We start from the raw sequence: 21,146 nt of genomic DNA on the forward strand, positions 1-21,146 counted from the left end.
AGAGAAACACCGAAACAAGAGTACCCGGGGAGGAAGGAGTCCCCCCCACTCTCCCAACCCCCACTCCCCCCCCCCCCTCCTAATGGGGCCCACCTAGTAAAAGCCCACTAGGCTAAGAACGGCTTCCACTATTGTCTCATTAACCTAACAATACCACAAGTATAGCCAAGACAAAGCTATACTATGTAGGTTACCCCAAACATTAGTCGGCCACGAACGCTATCTCAACAGAGGAAGCATTTAAAGTTTGTTGGAAACAAGTTATCTGAGTTCCAAGTTGGTAGTGTATTACCGTAATGTTGACGAGTTGTATGCATCAAGTGCTCCATGTTACCTGTAAAAATGTATTGAAATACTGTAGCATGACGTATGTTAAAGATGTAATTGTGTGTCACGGGGGGACTCCTGACAGGCAGAATGTCACAAAGAAATATATCCGGACCCGATCGACCTGTCCTTGCCTATGGCGGAGGTAACCTTCGTGTCCTGGAACGCCAGGGGAATGGGGTCAGCCAGAAAGCGATCAACGATAAATTCTCTAATACGCTCCTGGCGACCACACGTGCTATGCCTCCAGGAAACCCACCTCACACCTGAAACTACAAAAGTTTTGTTGAAGCCGTGGGTTCAGTGGTCCGCTCACTCATGTCACACATCCTACTCCAGAGGGGTGTCCCTGTTGATAGGAAGGTCACTAAGATGGGAAGTAGAACAAATTAAAAGAGATCCAGAAGGCAGATACATTTTCGTAAGATCCAAAATTAATAACGACCCATACGTTCTTTTGTGCTGCTACATCCCACCACCAGCAACAACAGCTATCCTAGCAGATGGCGTCCAATTTGCAGCATCTTCACCAGACGCAACAATTATCTGTATGGGAGATATGAATTTGGTAATGGACCCCCTTATGGATAGATTCGGAGGTGGTGCTCGGAGGGAGGGAGACACGAGCAGGACCCGCCTAGCTTCTATCATTTCGGTAACGGGCTGGCTGGACCTATGGCGTGTATTTCACCCACAACTGCAGGAATTCACTTGCCACGCAGCCCACAACCACGTACTCAGCCGAATAGACTATATATTCGGGTCCCCCTCACTATTCTCTAAAATCAGCTCCATAGATTTCCTACCTCGAGGGATCTCGGACCATACACCAATCCGCATGATCCTCAAAAACCAAGGCCTGGCCACTATTAAGAGAATAAAAGTGCACCCATTCTGGCTCTCACTGCTCGGCCCCAATGACCGCATACCAGAGCAAATCCAAATCTATTTTGAGGCGCACGAGGCACATACAGACAAAATGTTAGTATGGGAAGCATTTAAGTCCTATCTTAGAGGTTGCTTCAGATCCTCAATTTCCTTTATTAAAAAAGCCTCTGCGCGAGAAGGAGAGCACTTAGCAGAGCAATGCCAAATACTAGAGAAAGAATTTATTGCCGACCCCTCAGACATCAAAAGAGACAGGTGGCTCCAGACTGGTAGAGATTACTTATTATACCTGAGAGAAAAAGCCCAGAGAAACCTTTTCTACACTAGACAATCCTTCTTTGAGCTGGGAAACCAATCCAGCAAACTACTAGCGTTTATGGCCCGACAGGAGACTGCCCCCCCAACTGTTCTAAGAATTAAATCGGCCCAAGGAGAAACACTTACAGACCCAAAAGAGATCCTAACCAGATTCCAACAATTCTACGATAACCTATATCAAACACGGACTAATTATTTACCAGAAGAACTGGAATCATACCTAACAGCCATAACAGTCCCAGAATTACAGGAAACCCATAAGTCCCTATTAGACTCACCAATTACAAAAGAAGAGATTGAGGAAGCAGTGAATGACATGGCCAAAAACAAAACCCCGGGCACAGATGGTTTACCGATAGAAGTCTATTTGAAATACAAGAAAGAAATAATTCCACACTTGCTCTCCTTATATGAACATATATTTGATAAAAACCAGCTCCCAGAATCAATGTTAGAAGCCAACATAGTGCTCATTTTAAAGCCAGATAAAAATCCAGACGACTGTGGCTCGTATAGGCCTATATCACTGTTAAATACAGACTATAAAATCCTTACGAAAATATTGGCCGCTCGCCTAAACCAAGCTATAAAGGACATCATTCACCCTGACCAAACAGGCTTTATCCCAGGAATGTCTACATCAGACAATATTAGAAGGACGCAAGTAATCACGCAGGTGGGGTGGAGGTGGAGATCAGACTGGGCCCTGGCCTCATTGGAGGCAGCCAAAGCATTCGACTCAGTCGAGTGGCCTTATTTGATGGAGACTCTACGGAGGTTTGGGCTGGGAGACTCATTTATTAGGTGGATCTCTATTCTATATAAATCTCCGACTGCTAGGGTAGTGGTAAATGGCCTGGCCTCCACCTCCTTCCTACTACATAGAGGGACCCGACAGGGCTGCCCCCTTTCCCCCCTCCTGTTTGCAATTGCAATAGAACCCCTGGCCCTGAGGATCCGACAGCACACCTCATATAGAGGCATCTTGATAGGACCCAGAGAGGACAGGATTGGGTTATACGCGGATGACATAATACTATATATGTCGGACCCCAAAAACACCCTTCCGTTAGTTATTTCCCTAATAGACAAATTTGGAAACTTTTCAGGCCTACGTATAAATTGGCAGAAATTCGTTTTTATGCCCCTAAGAACAGAAGGATGGCAGACTGGAGACATATTTTGTAAACTGCAAGTGACCCCCCAATTTAAATACCTAGGGATTTATATTACTAGAGACCACACGCAAAGCCTAGACCTAAACATCACCCCCTTACTGACAACCCTACAACAAAAACTAAAATCCTGGAGCTCCCTGCCACTATCTGTAGCAGGTAGAATTAACCTCATAAAAATGATAATACTCCCCAAGTATCTATACTGCCTAGAACACGCAGAAGCACCCATACCACAAAAATTTTTCAAAAAAACTAATTCCCTAATAATACCATTTATATGGGGAAATTCTAGAGCCAAACTTCGCATGGACACTCTACAACGGCCTAAAGAAATGGCAGGAATGGCGTTACCAGACTTCAAACTCTACTACCTAGCGGGACAGGTTAGATACATCCGACATTGGTTATCGGGCTCTCCTCTCCCAAACTCTGAGCACCACCCGATGTTCTTTCTCTCAGAGGCATCACTCTGGATCCTCCTAGAAAAACCGAGACTATTGACCAAACAGAAGCTCCCCATACATAGACTCGCAGCCAATGTGTGGCAGGCGTGTAAGTGACTGACCAAACAGGACGACACCCCTCTGGAGACCCCCCTATGGGACAACAGAGCATTACCACACCTGATAAATTTACTAGACAAACAATTCTGGGTAAACCTGGGAATCACTACTCTAGAACATTTATACATCGACCAAGTATTGATCTTCCTCAAACAATTACAGCAACTATACCAAATCCCAAGATCCGGCTTCTTCAGGTACCTACATCTCAGACACGCTTTAACAGCACAATTTCCAGAGCCCAGACAACCTTTCTCCCAATACCCATTAATAGGCATACTGCGCACCCAAGGACCCAAAGGCCTGATATCGGCACTATACACCCACCTACTAAGATCCAAGATCCCCGACACGCCCATGACAGTGGTAGAGAGATGGAAAGAACTCATCCCCACTCCTACTAATGAAGACTGGGAAACTGCAATGTCCACATACACTGAGGTATCACCAGCCGCAAATAACAAACTAACACAATTATATATACTACACCAATGCTACTTGACACCGACCAGACTCCATAAAATGAATAGGACACCTACAAACCAATGCCATCGGTGCAGAGCACCTAACGCAAACTTCAATCACTTAATATGGAGCTGTCCAAATATCATCACATACTGGGGAGAAGTTACTGAGTTTTTAACTCAATTGATGGGCGTACCAGTACCACACAACCCAGCGATATGCCTCCTGGGTATTTTGGATGAAGATCAATGGCAATACCATGACAAGATATTTCTCACCAAGGTGCTATTTTATGCCCGCAAAACAGTAGCCCTGCGGTGGAAGGATAGACGCCCCCCGACACTCTCAAAATGGCAGAACATAATCAACGCCATACTGCCGTATGAAAAAATAGTTTACAAAAACAGAAAGTGCCCTGAAAAATTCAATAAGGTATGGGAAAGATGAACACAGAATTCACGCAAGACCAATTCCAAAGCCTGTTGAGAGCAACTGTGCCTAGAACGAGCTCGTAAAACACGTAAACACTACTGCCCCCTACTGAAACCACGAGCAAATGTACTGACACAATGTACTTAATATCTGTATATGTTAATGTAACGTATCTAAGAGCGATTGTATGACCACAAGGAGCCGATGATGTAACCAAAGTTGTTTATTCATATATTATATGGAATACATACTGTTCAATAAAACGAGTTAAAAAAAAACAAAAAACTGAATTTTTAATAATGGGACAACTTAAAAATATAATTAACTTTATGTTAACATGAATCTACTTAAGACTCTGTAAAGATCAAACTTTCCATCAGTCGACTCTACACGACATTCAGATCTTATATCATTTATTGGTATTTCTAGACTCAAAATTACAAATGTCTTTTATTGCATGGTTGCAACTTGTTGCCTTGCAGCGCTGAAGTCCTGGGTTGGAATTCCACCCAGAACAACATTTGCAGGCTGTTTGCCTCTCTGTGATTGCCTGGGTTTTCTCTATGTACTCTGGTTTCCAATCATACTCCAAAACATATTGAGAAGTTAAATTGGAATGTAGATTATGAATCCCGCTGAGGACGTGGATGGATGTGAGTGATGGTAAACTATGAACAGTTCAACGCTGGCGAGCCTGTGCCCTCCAGATTGTTGGATTCTTAGATGCAGAGGATATTTTCTTTGTCGGGCTACTACCGTGTTTCCCCGAGAATAAGACAGTGTCTTATATTAATTTTTGTTCAAAAAGGTTTAACTTTTTTACATGTATAGCTGCCTGGACACAATTTAAATTGACTTTTTTAATTAACTGTTAGCAGGGCTTAATTTTGGAGTAGGGCTTATATTTCAAGCATCCTCAAAAAGCCTGAAAAATCTTTTTGCATCCTCAAAAATTCTAGAAAATCATGCTATGTCTTATTTTCAGGGTATGTCTTATTTTCAGGGAAACAGGGTAGTAAAGCCTCTTTCACACAGGTGAAAGCGATATCGCCACGAGAAAATCCCAGCGATATCGCATCTGTGTTCTGTGTGATATTGCTGCATTTTTTTGGGGGGGGGGGAGCTTGAAAAATAAGCCCTAGCTGCATCAAAAAAACCCACAAAAGACAATACATTACCTAACAGGCGCTGTCAGCTCCGCCGCGCTTCTCCTCTGCACCTCTGGCAAACTTGCTTGCAGTTTTCAGCCAGTGCTTCCTGGTTTGGAGGTTCAATATTGGATTGAATGGCTGTGATTGGTTTATCAAGAATTGCAGTGATTGGCTAAACCACAGCGCTGAAGAACCAATCACAGTCAGCACTTACTGGAGGCGGGGGTTTTGAACCTCCAAACCAGTAAGCGCTGACTGAAAACTACAAACAATTTGCCGGAGGTGCCGAGCAGGGGCGCAGCAGAGCCGATAGCGCCTGTTAGTTAATGCTTGGGTGTTTCTTTATACAAATAGGGCTTATTTTAGCATTTTTACAGTATTTTTTTATACTGTAAATGTTGCATATCGCCGCATGAAAACCATGTAACACAATGGAAGGCTCCATAGGAAAACATGGGCTACAAAACAACGCAAATCACGGCAATATTCAGTAGCCCACAATTTTTTTTTTCTCGCAATGTACCAGCCTGCTTCACATCACTAATGTGGAGAAACCCATTGGAAAGCCTGGGCTTCACATACATGCGATTTGTAGCGCTGTCGCATGGTGAGAAAATCACGTGATTTTGTCGCCTGTGTGAAACGGGCCTAAAGCAGCCAGAAAACTGATATTATTTAATAGAAAAGTACCCATATTGAAGAAAAATAGTAAAACTACTGCGCAGACAGATTCTGCTATGTGATTCCCGAAGGCAGTAGGAAAGAGATCCTTCGACTGAGCAGTAAATGGTTGACCTCAGCAGTCTTCAAGTCAAGCAGAACCAGCAATATGTCATGTCGTTTCAATCTAAACATGTATTGTACTATGTAAGTAAGGAATGAAAAAAAGGTAAAAAAACGGGAAAAGATCTTACCAAGATGGTGCCTTTTAATGGTTAACTGGAGCAATCTGCTTCTTCCTTTGGCATATTTTGCAACTATGAGGCCTAGAACTGTGATGCACTCATTGTATATTCTAGTGTTTCCCATCCGGCTCCTTTTCTTACAAAGTATTCTCTTTCTGCAGGATCGTATCATGATGTAAGGGTATTGCAATGAAATGGGAGCCGCTTTGGTGGACATAATCCCTTTAATGCCAACATGAGGCACACTGCCTTAGTTTATGTGTTGGTTTAAGATCGTAACGAAGAAAACGAGACAAACATTTCTTTGGTCGTTATAATAGAATTATGTCCTACTGCTGTAATAAACATTACTACTGAGAACTCAAAATTCGGTCAATGAAAGAACTGCTGGAGACAGGACTACTTCTGGGCAAAATTTCTCAACATTGTAGAGATATTGTGCTGCCTGTAGTTATTAATACTTCCAAGAAGCACAGCTTCGGAGTTCGGTGTAGTGATCACTTAATGAACAGGCAGCCGATCGGAACAGCTTCTTTAACCCTTTCGAATCCACTGTTGGCCCCCCATCTGACATTAACCCGTTTAGGACCAGGCACTGTAAATTTACGGCGCCTGGCCCCAGGCTTAAAGCCCAGCCGTATGTGAAATTACAGCAAAGATTTAAGCTTCCTGGCTCTGCAATCAATCAGAGACAGGACGGGTTGTCAGCTGTTAGTAACAGCTGATAACCCAGAGGAGAAGGCAGCAGGGCTTTTTAACCCTTTCTGCTTTCTCCTTCCCCAAGTACACAGTGCTCAATGAGCGCTGTGTACTGAAAAGTGAAAGCAGAAGTATAACTTCCACTACGGGAGCCCAAGGGTCACGTGACCGCCAGGATTCCCTGCTACAGCAGAGCTACAGTGTCCCTGAAGACCCTGATCACCTCTGCCAGTGACTAAAGTCACTACAGGAGATGTTTTTTCCCCTGTAACTGGGGCTCCTATGGATGCCCCAGCTACAGTGGGAAAGTGTCAAATAAAAAAAACAAAAAAAACAAAACATGTGACTGTCCCCCAGAGGTCTTATAGGACTTTATAGGGGACATAGATAGTAAAAAAATATAATTACATACATGTGTAAAACTAAATTACAGAATAAAACAACAACATATACATAAGGAAGAAAATAACCCAAAGCTGACGCCAACCAAAAGCGTTGTTGTATACGCTCTGCAAACCGAAACCATACATATTATATATCAAAACGTCCAACACAAAATGAGGAACCCATTCCCATACTATATTTTAGCGTAAATATACTAATTAAAAAAAAATAACTATAAATGTTAAAAAAAAATCTTTTTTTTTAGCTTTTTACACCCTAAAAACGAGAAAAAAAGTCAGTGAAAAAAATACTTCAAAAATAGTCCTATTTGTCACGAAAAAAATAAACGCAGCAAAAAAATCATTTTGGCAGCTGAAGAAAAAAAAATAGGGCAGTAAAACTACCACATGGGTAAAATGCCTAAAAAGTGTTAGGTCTTTAACCCCTTAATGATGTGGTCCTTTTTTTTTTCCATTTTCGTTTTTCCTGACGCCCTTAAAAAAATCATAACTCCTTTATTTATCCATCGATGTCGCTGTATGAGGGCTTGTTTTTTGCAGGATGACTTGTATTTTTCAATGGTGCTATTTAATGTACCATATAATGTACTGAAAAACTTTTACAAAATTCTAAGTGGAGTAAAACTAAAAGAAAAAAATGACATTCCGCCATCTTTCAGTGCGTCTTGCTTCTACAGCGCGCAAACTGCAACAAAAACGACATGATAACTTTATTCTATGGGTCGGTACGATTACTACGATACCAAACTTGTATAGTTTTTTTTTACTATACTACACTTTTTTTTCAAAGACATTTAATTTTTTTCAATTATTTTCTGTGGTCATCTTGTGCGCGCAATAGCTATTTTATTCTTCCGTCGGCGTAGTTCAGCGATAGCTCATTTTTTGCAGGATGTCCTGTAGTTTCCGTTAGTACTAATTCGGAATACGTACAGCTTTTTGATCGCTTTTTATTTCATTTTTTCTGGGAGACAGGTTGACGTAAAAAGTGCATTTCTGGCGTTCTTTACTTTCTTTACCCCAGACGACGTTCACCGTGCGGGGTAAATATTGTGCTACTTTGATAGATCGGACTTTACGGACGCGGCAATACCAAATATGTATTTTTATTTTATTATTTAGACTTTTTAATTACAGATATGGCAAAGAGTGGGGTGATTTAAACTTTTATGACTTTTTTTTTTTTACAATTAAAAAAACTTTATTGCTCTTTTTTTTTACTTTACTTATAAATCCCCCTGGGGGACTACAATATGCGATACTTTGATCGCTCCTGCAGTATGACGTAATGCTATAGCATTAAGTAATACTGCATTCTGACAGGCAGCCTATCAAGCCACCCCGCGGGGATGGCTTGATAGGCAGTCTCTCAAGGTAGCCCTGGGGCCTTCCAGAAGGCCCCCGGCAGCCATGACACCTGCACGGCTTCCCCGATCTCACCGCGCGGGGGGGGGGGGGGGCGTACGGGACCCTCGAGCAGCGTTGACAGCGGCATTTAAAAAGGTAAAATACACTCAACAAAAATCTTGATCCATGGTGGTATGCCCAACAGCCAACCTCCAATAAGGGGGGTTCATGGAAAACACACCAAGCCGGTTCTCAGGAATGCAATGTAGTAAAGCCAGTGTATATCGCTCCAGCACTTTTTATAAACCTGCATCTTTATTAGAATATATCCATAGGAAGCTAAAAAGGCTCATATATGTGTAAACAGGGACCAATGCGTTTCGAAAGAAAACTAAGCCTTAACCCTTTCCAATCCAATTTGTATCCTGGTTTTCCTATGGGGCTTACTCTTTTTCTGCCATTATACAATGGCGCTATCTGCTGGCTAAAGCCAGTACTGCATGATGTGACACGTTGGATAGACTCCGACAGCAGAGAGGCTGGCAATATACAGTAAGAGAACCCAGACGGACGTCTTCCAACATCGGAGCTGTACAGCTTTAAATCATAATGTCTTATGACGTGAGACAGTGGATTGGAAAGGGTTAATCATAGAACATAGCCTGTACAAGAACCAGATTTCTACATGATCTAACCTTAGATCTGATTTTATGTTTATATTGTAAAGTTTTTTAATTGTTTTTCATTTTCATTTTCTCATTATTTATTCATTAGTAGGAGTGGTCATGCTTTTGTTATGTCATATCCTCTTACCTTTTAAAGGACTTGCTCCTTGTAAGGCTATATGCTATAATTAAGGCTTAGTTTTTTTGCCGAAACGCGTTGGTCTCTGTTTGCATATGTGAGGGTTTTTACCTTTTTATGGATATATTTTTATACAGATTCATTTTTTTATTAGAAGTGCTGGAACTAAATACATCTTTTTTCCAGAAAAATATCCAGAGTGCTTTTTTAAATTGTCAGGTATGCATTCACATTTCATACAAATGTATTTTTATACTCACACACTCTCCCGATCCAACGCTATCACCTTCTGAAAATTGCACACCGCATAAAAATCTGCACTCTCCCATAGACTCATAGAATGGTAGAGTTGTAAGGGACCTCCAGAGTCATCGGGTCCAACCCCCTGCTCACTGCAGGATTACTAAATCATCCCAGATATTTGTCCAGCCTTTGTTTGAAGATTCCATTGAAGGAGAACTCATCACCTCCCGTGGCAACCTGTTCCACTCATTGATTCCCCTCACAGTCAGAAAGTTTTTTCTAATATCTAATTTGTGTCTTCTCCCTTTCAGTTTCATCCCATTGCTTCTCGTCTTTCCTTGTGCAAATGAGAATAGGGCTGATCCCTCTGCAGTGTGACAGCCCTTCAGATATTTGTAGACAGCTATTAAGTCTCCTCTAAGCCTTTTTTTTTGCAAGCTAAACATTCCCAGATCCTTTAACCGTTCCTCATAGGACATGATTTGCAGACCGCTGACCATCCTGGTAGCTCTTCTCTGAACTTGCTCCAGTCTGTCTATGTCTTTTTTGTGTTCCCCAACCCCTGCACCTCCTGTACCACCCTCAACCCATTTGTGTCTAACCCAATGTATCTCACATTGTATTTGTTGCAATAGTTGTATTGTTTTGCATTTATCCATGCCCGAAAGCGCTGCAGAATAAATTGGCACTATATAAATAAAGATTATTATTATTTATTTTTTAAAGTGGGCTGCCCAGAACTGGGCACAGTATTCTAGATGAGGTCTGACTAAGGAAGAGTAGAGGAGGATAATGACCTCACGTGATCTAGACTCTATGCTTCTCTTACTACATCCCAGAATTGTGTTTGCCTTTTTTGCTGCTGCATCACATTGTTGACTCATGTTCAGTCTATGATCTATTAGTATACCCAAGTCTTTTTCACATGTGCTGCTGCTTAACCCAATTCCTCCCATTCTGTATGTGCTTTTTTCATTTTTCTTGCCCAGATGTAGGACTTTGCATTTCTCCTCGTTAAATACCATTCTGTTAGTCACCGCTCACTGTGCAAGCTTTTCTAGATATTTGTGAATACTCTCTCTCTTCCCTAGTGTTAGCTATCCCTCCTAGCTTTGTGTCATCAGCAAATTCGATCAGTTTCTCATCATTCCGCCCTCCAGATGATTTATAAAAATGTTGAACAACACTGGGCCTAGGACAGAGCCTTGTAGTACCCCACTTGATACATTCTTCCACTTGGATGTGCAGCCATTTATGACCACTTTTTGAGTACAATCACTCAGCCAGTTGTGAATCCACCTAACAGTTGCCTTGCCAATCCCATATGTGGTCATTTTTTCAATACGTATAGTATGAGATACTTTGTCAAATGCTTTACTAAAGTCAAGATATACTATATCTACTGCATTTCCCTGATCAACCCAGTCGGTGATTCAGTCATAGACGGAAATTAGAGTCGTCTGGCATGACTTGTTTGTTACAAACCCATGCTGGTTCTGGTTAATTACTCCATGTGTATCCAAGTACTTGCATACATGTTGTTTAATAATTGGTTCAAAGATCTATTCCAGTATAAAAGTCAGGCTCACAGGTCTGTACATGCATGTAGACTTATAGGCCTATACTTGCAGACTTGTATGGAAGAGGCAATCTAAAAAGAGTCAGATTGCTGCACATTGGATGGGGAGAGTGTGTGAATATAAAAAAATACATCACCCGGCTTCCCGCCTCCTCCCGTAGCAGCACCAGAACTTAGCTTACAGTGCTGTAGGGACAGGTTCCCTTTAGATAGAGACAGGCAAACTGCCATGTACAATGGTTTACACAATATAGTGACTTTTATTGCTGCTCAGCTGTCTTTGTGATCATAAAAACGAGATCTTTCTAAATGTGATATCCATTGGCTTTTAAAGGACAGGCCTCCAGAGTATTAACACCAATCTATATATAGTTCTCAGAAACACAATTCCTTCTGGGATACATCAACTTTGAAAACCAGTGGGTATAACACAGCATAAATGAAGAGAATCTAATATCTATTAGCGATTGCTTACCAATGTAGCAGCAATTAGCACAATTCATTGGTATGATTTCACAATGAAAGACATCTCTTTAGTAATTTACTTGCCATTAGTTACCTGAAATTGAACCGCCTGGTTGATGTCGGACACGTGGAATTGTTTCAGGAAGAGCTCACTTTCACTCCAGAACAGGCGAATGTCAGGAATACTATAAAGAATCATGGCCAATCTCTCTAATCCGAGACCAAATGCCCATCCAATTTTGTCCTGAGCACCAGCTGTAACCGAAAACAAGACGAAAATCCAGAAGATTAGTGTAAAAGGTTTCAAATGAAATATGTATTCCTTTTCCAATAGACAAGCTCAAAAAACGGAATCTCAGTAATTGGCTTTTGATGGCTACAACACTCATGTAAACAAAGTATGTTAAAAACCCAATCAATGGAGCAGACATCCTACATGGATTCAATCCAAGCCAAAGAATCTCATTTCAATGGTGTTCACTGTAAAATATGGCTTGAGGCCGGCTCTTCACTTACTTTAAGGGTGCCTGCACACGGGCGGAATTTCTTCAGCGGTATTTTAAGCACATTGTCCGCCCCTGACCGCAGCCAATATACTTCTATGGGGATCCGCAGTTGTCCCCAGACGGACGGATTTGCATTGCGGATTTTCACGCGCTAGAAAAAAAACGTGGCATGTCCTAATTTGGGTCGGATTCTGTGCGTGGAGACTCCAATACAAGTGAATGGACGCGTTTTTTTAACGCAGTACATCCGTGGTGCAGCTGCGGATTAAGACACTGGTGGCTATGACATTAGAGGAAGTAGGCATGGTAGGAGGCTCCACAGGCCAATTTCAGCCGCACCACTGCCCTCAGTCACCTCCTCCACCAGCCTGCAGCCACCAGCCTTGTTCTCACAAGCAAGAGGGACAAAATGGAGACTGGGTGTTGGTTTTTATGCCGTTTTCCAAGGAATTGGGCAGTTCTCTAGGGGTTGGGTTACTATATGCGGCGGCTGCAGGTTTTTCTGCGCGTTTTTTTCCGCAGCACATCCGCATATACCCGCGCGTGATTTTTCACGCATCTGCACCTATCCGCAAGCACGTTTAGGGTGCCTGCACACGAGCAGAATTTCAAGCGCGTGATTTTAGGCACATAATCCGCCCCAGACCGCAGCCAATATACTCCTATGAGGATCCGCAGTTGTCCCCAGACGGATGGATGTGTATCGCGTTTTTTCACGCGCGTGAAAAAATCTGCGACCTGTTCTAATTTTGGTCGGATCATGCGCGTGAAGCCTCCAATACAAGTGAATGGGTGCGTTTTTTCACGCAGTACATCCGCAGTGCAGCTGCGGATGGAGTCACTGGTTGCTATGACTACAGGAAGTAGGCATGGTAGGAGGCGTCCCAACACACAGCACAGAGCTTCACAGGCACATTTCAACTGCAGATCTGTCCTTTCAGTCCCCTCATCTACCAGAGAGCAGCCAGCAGACACCAGCCTGCCACAAGCCATAATGATCGACATTGGGAAACTTGTGGCAATCATGCAGGACTTCCCCAGCCTATGGGACAGTAACTCCCCAGAATACCTCGACAAGAACAGAAAGGAACAATCCTGGCGTCTACTGTCCGTGCAGGTTTATGGGGATGCGTGGACGAACACAGTAGAAGCAGAACAGAAGAACTTGCGTGAGTATTATTCGCTATTGCGTCAAATGTACTTTTTTTTTTCATTTTAACCCCTTAGTGGCCAAGCAGTTTTACTTTTGTTTTTATTGTGCTTTTTTCCATCCCCACTTTTAACCCCTTAGTGACGGAGCTTTTTTGCTTTTTTCCTCTTTTTCCCCCTACTCCCTAAAAAATCGTAGTTCCTTTATTTATCCATCGACGTCGCTGTATAAGGGCTTGTTATTTTTTTGCGGGACGAGTTGTATTTTGCAATGGCACTATTTATTGTACCATATAATTTACTGAAAAACCTTTAAAAATTGTAATCGGAGAGAAAAAAAAGACTTTCCACCATCTTTCGGTGCGTCCTGTTTCTGCAGCGCGCAAAGTGCAACAAAAACGACCCAATATTTTTATTCTATGGGTCAGTACGATTACTACATTACCACACTTATATAGTATTTTTATAGTACGTTCGAAAAAAGTTACATGGATCAACCATGCCCACAAAGACATCTGCTCACCGGGTGAAAGCATGTTGCCAGAATAATTTAACGGTGCTCGCACAAGCAAGAGGGACAAAACGGAGTCTGGGTGTTGGTTTTTAAGCTGTTTTCCAAGGAATGGGCAGTTCTCTAGGGGTTGGGTTTACAATAAGGGTGTCTTCCGGATTTTTCTGCGCGGTTTTTTCCGCAACACATCCGCGTATATCCGCGCGTGATTTTTCACGCATCCGCACCTATCCGCAAGCACATTTAGGTACCATACGCGCGTGAAAATCCGCTAGCGGAATCCGGAATGCTCGTGTGCAGGCGGCCTTAAGTGCCATAGGCTGCCTGCACACGAGCGGAAATTCCGCGGCGGGATTTCCAGCGAAATTTCCGCTGCTGGAAGCCTGCATAGGATTGCGTTAACAAACGCAATCCTATGCAGACGGCCGCGATTTGGCCGCGTGAAATATCGCGCGGCAAACAAACCGTGGCATGCTCTATTTCTGTGCGGGGCTCTGCGAGCCCCGCTCAGAAATGTCACTCACCCGCCGCCGGCTCCGGTCTGCGCATGCGCCGGCTGCCCGGCAAGCCGACACATCAAACAGCCGAGGCCAGCGAGCGCGGGTGAGTACGCGCTGGTCCCTGCAGGCGCTCGGGTTGGGTCCCGCGGCAAAAATTCTCGCCGCCGGATCCGACCCGCCCGTCTGCAAGCGGCCATATGCAGCTCTTCCGCTCGTGAAAATCCGCAGGCGTAATCTGGAACGCTCGTGTGCAGGCGACCTAAAGAATAAAACCTTCAGATTACTGCCAGCGTCAACTCTACGCACACCGACGGTCCAATGCATCACAGCTTGGTTGTCTAGAAGCGTTACGTCCTGTTAACAATAAGGGACTTTTTTGCTTTCCTAGAGTTTTAGTTTTAATCTTGGGATTGTATCTGGCATATATAGTATTTGGCTCTGCCAGGCAGAGCAGAGCAGTCCACTGTGCTATTCTGCAAGCTGCAAGAAAATAGAAACCTGACAGACCTATAGTTAAAGGGCAACTCCAGCAAAAGTACATTTTTCCATTACTGTACCTGTTACCGTATTGTCTATAACTCTCTAGACATTTCCTATGTATATTGCAGTCACTTGCACGCAGTGCAGCTTCCTGTCTCATACTTATCAGATACTATCTTGATTTCTAGATTTCTCATTGCTTTCACTTCCTTTATGCTGTGCTAGCAATCCCATGATGCACAGCATCACATGACCAGCTGGAGTCAGTACCATAATGGGAGGACACTGTAATTATCATTACCTTCTACTGTAGATTCACCTAAATAAATTGAACGCCATACGTATATAGTCAGGAGGATGAACTGTCATCTCATTTATTACAACTGTGTGACAGGAGCTTCTAATCATTAGCAGTAAGGCAGCACTCACACATTTGGCCTGCAAAATGCCACGTCTTCGATCTCTGCATTTTGCCGCGATTTTACCTTAGTTTTCGGATGCAGGATTTAGCGCACCCCATCACTGTGATGGGTGATGAGGTACACTAAACTCAGTAAAATAGAGCAGACGGCATGTCTGTGATGTCCCATTGAAATCAATGTGAGCATTATATTGTGGTGCTCAAAACGCCGTGGTAATCATGTTAAAAAGCGCATTTGTGAGAGTGCTTAAAACTGAAAGGAGCGCCCCCCTGAACCTGCGAAGAGCTTGTGAAGACATCACACACACATCTGTGAAGAGCTTATGTGGTGCAGTCCAGGCAATTTCATCATACAAGAATTCTGATGAATGAAATAATGACTTCTGGAAAGAACGGAAGGCCAAGTAATTCTTAGATGGTCACAATGAGTTTATATTACCCGACCGTAGAAAAGGATTTTAGGAATTTTTACATAGGAAGAAAAAACTAAATGTTAGTGCAATCGCGCTAATTGTGGGTGCCAAATTAGGTGCAGTCGGTACGAGTTTGGAGAAAATTACTGCACACAACAACATGGGATGTGTTACCAAGAGAGTCTCTGCTTTATTGTGTTAAGACCCAGGTTTTATAGACAAATAGGTTTTTCAAGTTTCCACAGAAAGGTGTGTTACAAAGAGAAAACACTGCTACATCATTCATTTGGTTGGAACTGGCTTTTCTTTGAAGTGTAAAGAATGATCAGTTTCTGTCGACTTGTGTCTGCTGGCTACATTGTTCTAAAGAAAATCGTGTGTATTCTTGTCTTTTGTTGACTCTGTCTCAGGTAATAAACATCATAAACACAGTGTCAAATTTAAGGCCCTTTTACACACAATAAAATCGCTAAAACGACCACACGACTTAACGAACTGACGACATTTTTGCATAAAGTTACACGTACAGTTAATGTCTTTTAATCATCTTCATTTCCTCATTAACTAAAGTAAACTCAGTATGCATTGTTTGCTCAGGTGGGCGTGTGTTTATACAAGGGATTATCTGGCCAGCAGGATTCCATTGTCTTATCCAGACAAGAGAAAACAATGAACTCATTATGTATGCAAGGCAAACACAATGAGTACATTGTTTACTCACCTCAAGTCGGCAAGCTGTTCAAAAGACTGAATTGCATTAAAATGGAACAAATCTTGAGTAGCTTGATGATGGTTTTTAGGTGGGCTAAAAACCCGTGGCAAACGATAAGTGAACGAATAGTAAATGACGGCCCGCATTTACACATAACGATTATCACTCCCCTTCGGCTATTTGAACAAATTTTGAGTGATAATCGTTGCGTGTAAAAGGGCCTTTACTCTGCAGAACATTCTGCTGGAGACATAGCTAAAATTAGACTAAAGTTATATAAAGGGGCACTTAAAAAAAGAAATTTCCCAGAATGGCTTTTAATGGGGCCTAAAAGGATCCATTATAGATAGATCAGAACTGATGAAAATTGGAATCAGGGCAATAACATAAAAAATGAAAATACAGTTTCATCAAAACCACAGTACAATGAGTATTAGCTGTCCACATAATTACCGACTGTAATTAAAGGAACTATAAGAAGAATAGAAAGTAGATACATACAGTATTCAATGAACTATAAGGATGCGTTCCCATGTAACAGAAACAGCGTGTAGCTCGGACTCCGCCCAGCTTTGACTGCCCATATTTGCCGATATATAGAGATTTGTTTATATGCAGTGACCATGCAAACATACAAGACCAATAGAAATTATGTTGTTTGGCCACAACGAACTTGAGACATTACAATGCTTACAGCATAAAGATAAGTGCACATAACAAGTTCGTTAAATATAGGATCAAGAGAGACAAAGGTTGCATACACACTGACAGCAGGTTGGAGAGCTGTGTGAGTGCAAGTAAGTTGATCATGTGAAGACAGACTCTCCTTGACAGCTAATAAACTGTCTTAATGTTCCAGTTACTACAGAAGCTGAATGCCTAATGACAAGCAGTGGATTGCAGAGGAAGAGACTGCAATTCAGCCTTAATTTACAGTGGTAAAACAAATAAAAATGTTTACAGGCTGCTAGATGAGCATAAGTTGTCTGAAACGTTAAGTTTGTTTAAACTAATGTGTGATCGCCTTCATTCTAAGCATTGTGGGAATTAGATTCCCAGCGATCAGTGAGTTATATCCTAGCAATATGCCATAACTTACTAGGATTGGAAAACTACTTAAAGGGGTTGTCTCGCGAAAGCAAGTGGGGTTAAGCACTTCTGTATGGCCATATTAATGCACTTTGTAATATACATCGTGCATTAAATATGAGCCATACAGAAGTTATTCATTTACCTTCCCTGCGCTGGCGTCCCCGTCTCCATGGCTCCGTCTAACTTCAGCGTCTAATCGCCCGATTAAACGCGCTTGCGCAGAAGGGTCTTCTGCCTTCAGCTCAGTCCGGCAGCAGCGGCGTTCTGGCTCCACCCCCTTCTACACGTCATCACGTAGCTCCGCCCCGCCACGTGTGCCGATTCCAGCCAATCAGTAAAATTTTACACCTGCAAGTCCCAGTATCCCTGTCCCTGTTCCTTTGATCTCCCTTTATGCACGAACTGCAAATCCATACTCAAACATTTTATTAATGTGGCCCACTCATTGGAAATCCTCTTTGCCACCTTCCCTAGTTCATTGGATTCGCTGGCATAACTATAGGGGATGTGATTTCACCCGGCCCTAGGAGTCTTAGGGGGCCCATAAGGCCTCTCTTCACATTTAAACAAAATCAGGAGTCAATAGAGCTGCCATCTTAAGCAACTCACACATGGTAGGAAGAATATACAACATCTCATGTGGACCATTGTATGTACCATTTGTAATATTGACGCTTTATGACTCTTGTTTGGGCTCCCTTGGGCATTTACTTGTGACTTCTACCTCTGCACTACCTATGAGTACAACTATTGGCGTAACTATGGGGGATGCAGGGGATACGCTTGCACCCGGGCCCAGAAGCCTTAGGCCTCCTTCCCACGAGCGTGACGGGGTCCGCCGCGTAATATTACGCAGTGAAGCCCGTCACGGCGCCCCCCAGAGCCCCTATACTTACCTGCGGGAGATAGCGTGAAATCGCTTCCCCGCCCACCACCGCCGCGTCACCGCCCGTCACCGCCCACCACCGCCGCGTCACCTGCCGTGTCACGTGCACGGCCGGCCGTGTCACGTGACGCGGCCGGCAGCGTCATATGGCGTCATATGACGCGCGGCGGTGGGTGGGAAAGCGTTTTTTCACGCTATCTCCCGCTGGTTACAGCGGGAGATAGCGTGAACGGACGGCTTCCATTGACTGCAATGGAAGCCGTCAGTGCGTACAGCCCGTCCTCACCCGCAGAAAATAGAGCATGCTGCGGGTGAGGACGGGAGAAATCGCGGTGCGTAATTCCGCGGTGGAATTACGCATCGTGAGCATTGTGCTATTAGGTTCAATAGAACCTAATAGCTGCGGGCAACGCAGCGGATTTTCGCCGCGAATTACGCGGCGGAAATCCGTTCGTGGGAAGGAGGCCTTATGGGGCCCTTACATCTCTTCCCCATATAAGGAGCCCGGTACGATGAATAAAGCATTATAGTTGGAGGCCCTCTTACAGGTTTTGCATTGGGGATCAGGAGCTTCAAGTTACGCCTATGCGTTAAGGGGTTAAGAGAAATTGAGGGACCCCAAGATAAACTTTTTCACCTTGGCCCATGAGCCTTTAGCAACGCCCCTGATTGGATCCATAAAGTGGAGGAGATTCAGTGGATGGAAAAACGTACAGCTTCATTAAATGCGATTCCTGGTGCTCTAATTGGGCCCCTTGGATTAGTTTCCAATATACACAAGAATATCAGGAAATTATAGGCTCCAAATAAAGAAACAATTTTTGTATAAATGTGAGGGAGTGGAGGAAGGAGGAGGAAACAGACAGGAAGGGGAGGGGAGAAAAAAGGGGAGAGGGGGGAGGAAAGGGGAAAGGAAAAGAAAAAAAGGAAACCTCATGAGGATGGGTGCCTGTAGGGCCTCAGTCCTTTTCTTTCTTTCTAAAGATTTATTTCTTCTTCCTCCCCCTCTTTCCGCCTCTTCTTCCTCCCCTCCTCACCTCCTTTTTCCTTCTTACTTCCATTTGACTTACAAATACAATTTCTTTTTATGACGGTCCTTCCCTTTAGTTATGTTAGTTGTTTAGTGGTGTCCTTGGATAACTTGAACTTCTTTCTACATCTGTGATTCTACATATTTCGAGTTATACAACAAACCTGAATATCATACCTATTAAATGCAGTCTCCATGGCGGGAGGATTGCCCCTTCCCACACTCCTCTGTCTGAGTATGCCACGGTTTGTACTTGTTTTTGTTAAAACTGAACGGCTCTAAACGCTGTTTATCCCTCAGTGGGATTCTAGTTTATAAAGAAGAAAGCTTTAAATAAAGAACTCATAAAGAAATAAAAACTGTTTCTGCTCTTGAAGGGACGATGGAGAACAGATATTATGAATTTTATAGACATCCCGACACACTTCCCCAATTTGATCAGCGAAAAAGGCTTCAAACACTGAAAAATATGACGAGTTTAGAAGTCTTAAGGGTGGTTTAACCACCTGCACTTGGGGTTCCACTTTCCTGCTCTATTAGGGGAGCAGGACTGGGGAATCCCCATGGCCAAACAACTCCATTAGAGGTCAAAACCCAACAGCACCGAATGGACCTCACTAACTATAATAGGGTCAGTTTGGTTTCCACCCAGCTACCCGGCTTTTGGATGTTGTATGCAGCGCTTTGTCTTCTGGTATTTTGAGCCAGATCTATGGTGCAACCTTCGACCGGATGTTCTAATGCAGATGTGAAACTGGCCAAAGTCATACAATTCTGAAGAACCCATTAAGAAGTCCATTTTTTATTATTTTTTATAACTTGGCGTGTAATATAATACAACAACCTGCTTTAATTAGTTTTATATGAATAAACAGATTAATGCTGAAAGAATTCCACTTTTTAAGCTTCTTAGATTGATTTTATGCCATTAATTGGGTTCACAAGCAGTTTGGTAGCCGAATCTTACATAGAAAGGTGAACTAAGGACAAGACGTGTATTAGGGTGAATATATGAATAGTGATAGTGATGCAATAATGAGTGCAATGCAAAAAAAACCCACACTTGCACTTTTATTTTTATGGGTTTAGTTTTTAGGGCATTCACTGTGAGGTATAACGGACATGATAACTTTATTAGGCTGGTCAGTATAGTAACAGCAATACCAAATTTATAGTTTTTTGTTATGTTTTAAGCTTGCGAATCCCTGGTCAAGGGGCATCCCAAAATTTATAATGGCTGGAAACCCTCTTGGTTAAACTGGTCAACAGCTTTTACTAATGCAAGCCAAGACCAGCGCTACAATACTGATATGTCCTCTGTTTTCAGCACTTATTTTAGTTTGCCAGTTGATCAAAGCATATCTAAAGGGTAAACATAGCGGAAATGCTGCATTTCTGCATCCAGAACAAAGTCAAAATCCGCACCGTTGCTCCGCTAACCTCTGCAGTCTTCGGCAGGCTGCGCTCCTTGGCACCCGGCGGCTTGTAGTGAGTGCAGTACCGCTGGTCAGGTGATGCCACTTCTGCATCACCTGACCAGCGGCCCTGTGCTTACTGCAGACCACTGGGTACAGGGGAGCGCTGACGGACGAAGACTTCGGAGGTGAGGGGGCGCCATATCTTCTAAAATTAGCTGCGGTTTTGACTTTGTTTTTGGATGCAGAAATGCTACGCAATT

General features: G+C 43.1%; 1 protein-coding gene across 1 annotated transcript in view; it reads right to left on the reverse strand.

Moving 5' to 3' along the window:
* FARS2 (phenylalanyl-tRNA synthetase 2, mitochondrial) overlaps positions 1–21,146 on the reverse strand; it is a 270,252-nt gene that overhangs the window by 93,279 nt on the left and 155,827 nt on the right. Inside the window, exon 6 of the mRNA XM_066579301.1 lies at positions 11,863–12,023. Within this exon, the coding sequence (XP_066435398.1) occupies positions 11,863–12,023 (161 nt within the window). The remainder of the gene's footprint in view (positions 1–11,862; positions 12,024–21,146) is intronic.

Source organism: Eleutherodactylus coqui, chromosome 9 (assembly GCF_035609145.1).
Source record: "Eleutherodactylus coqui strain aEleCoq1 chromosome 9, aEleCoq1.hap1, whole genome shotgun sequence".
In the NCBI taxonomy this organism is placed as follows: domain Eukaryota; kingdom Metazoa; phylum Chordata; class Amphibia; order Anura; family Eleutherodactylidae; genus Eleutherodactylus; species Eleutherodactylus coqui.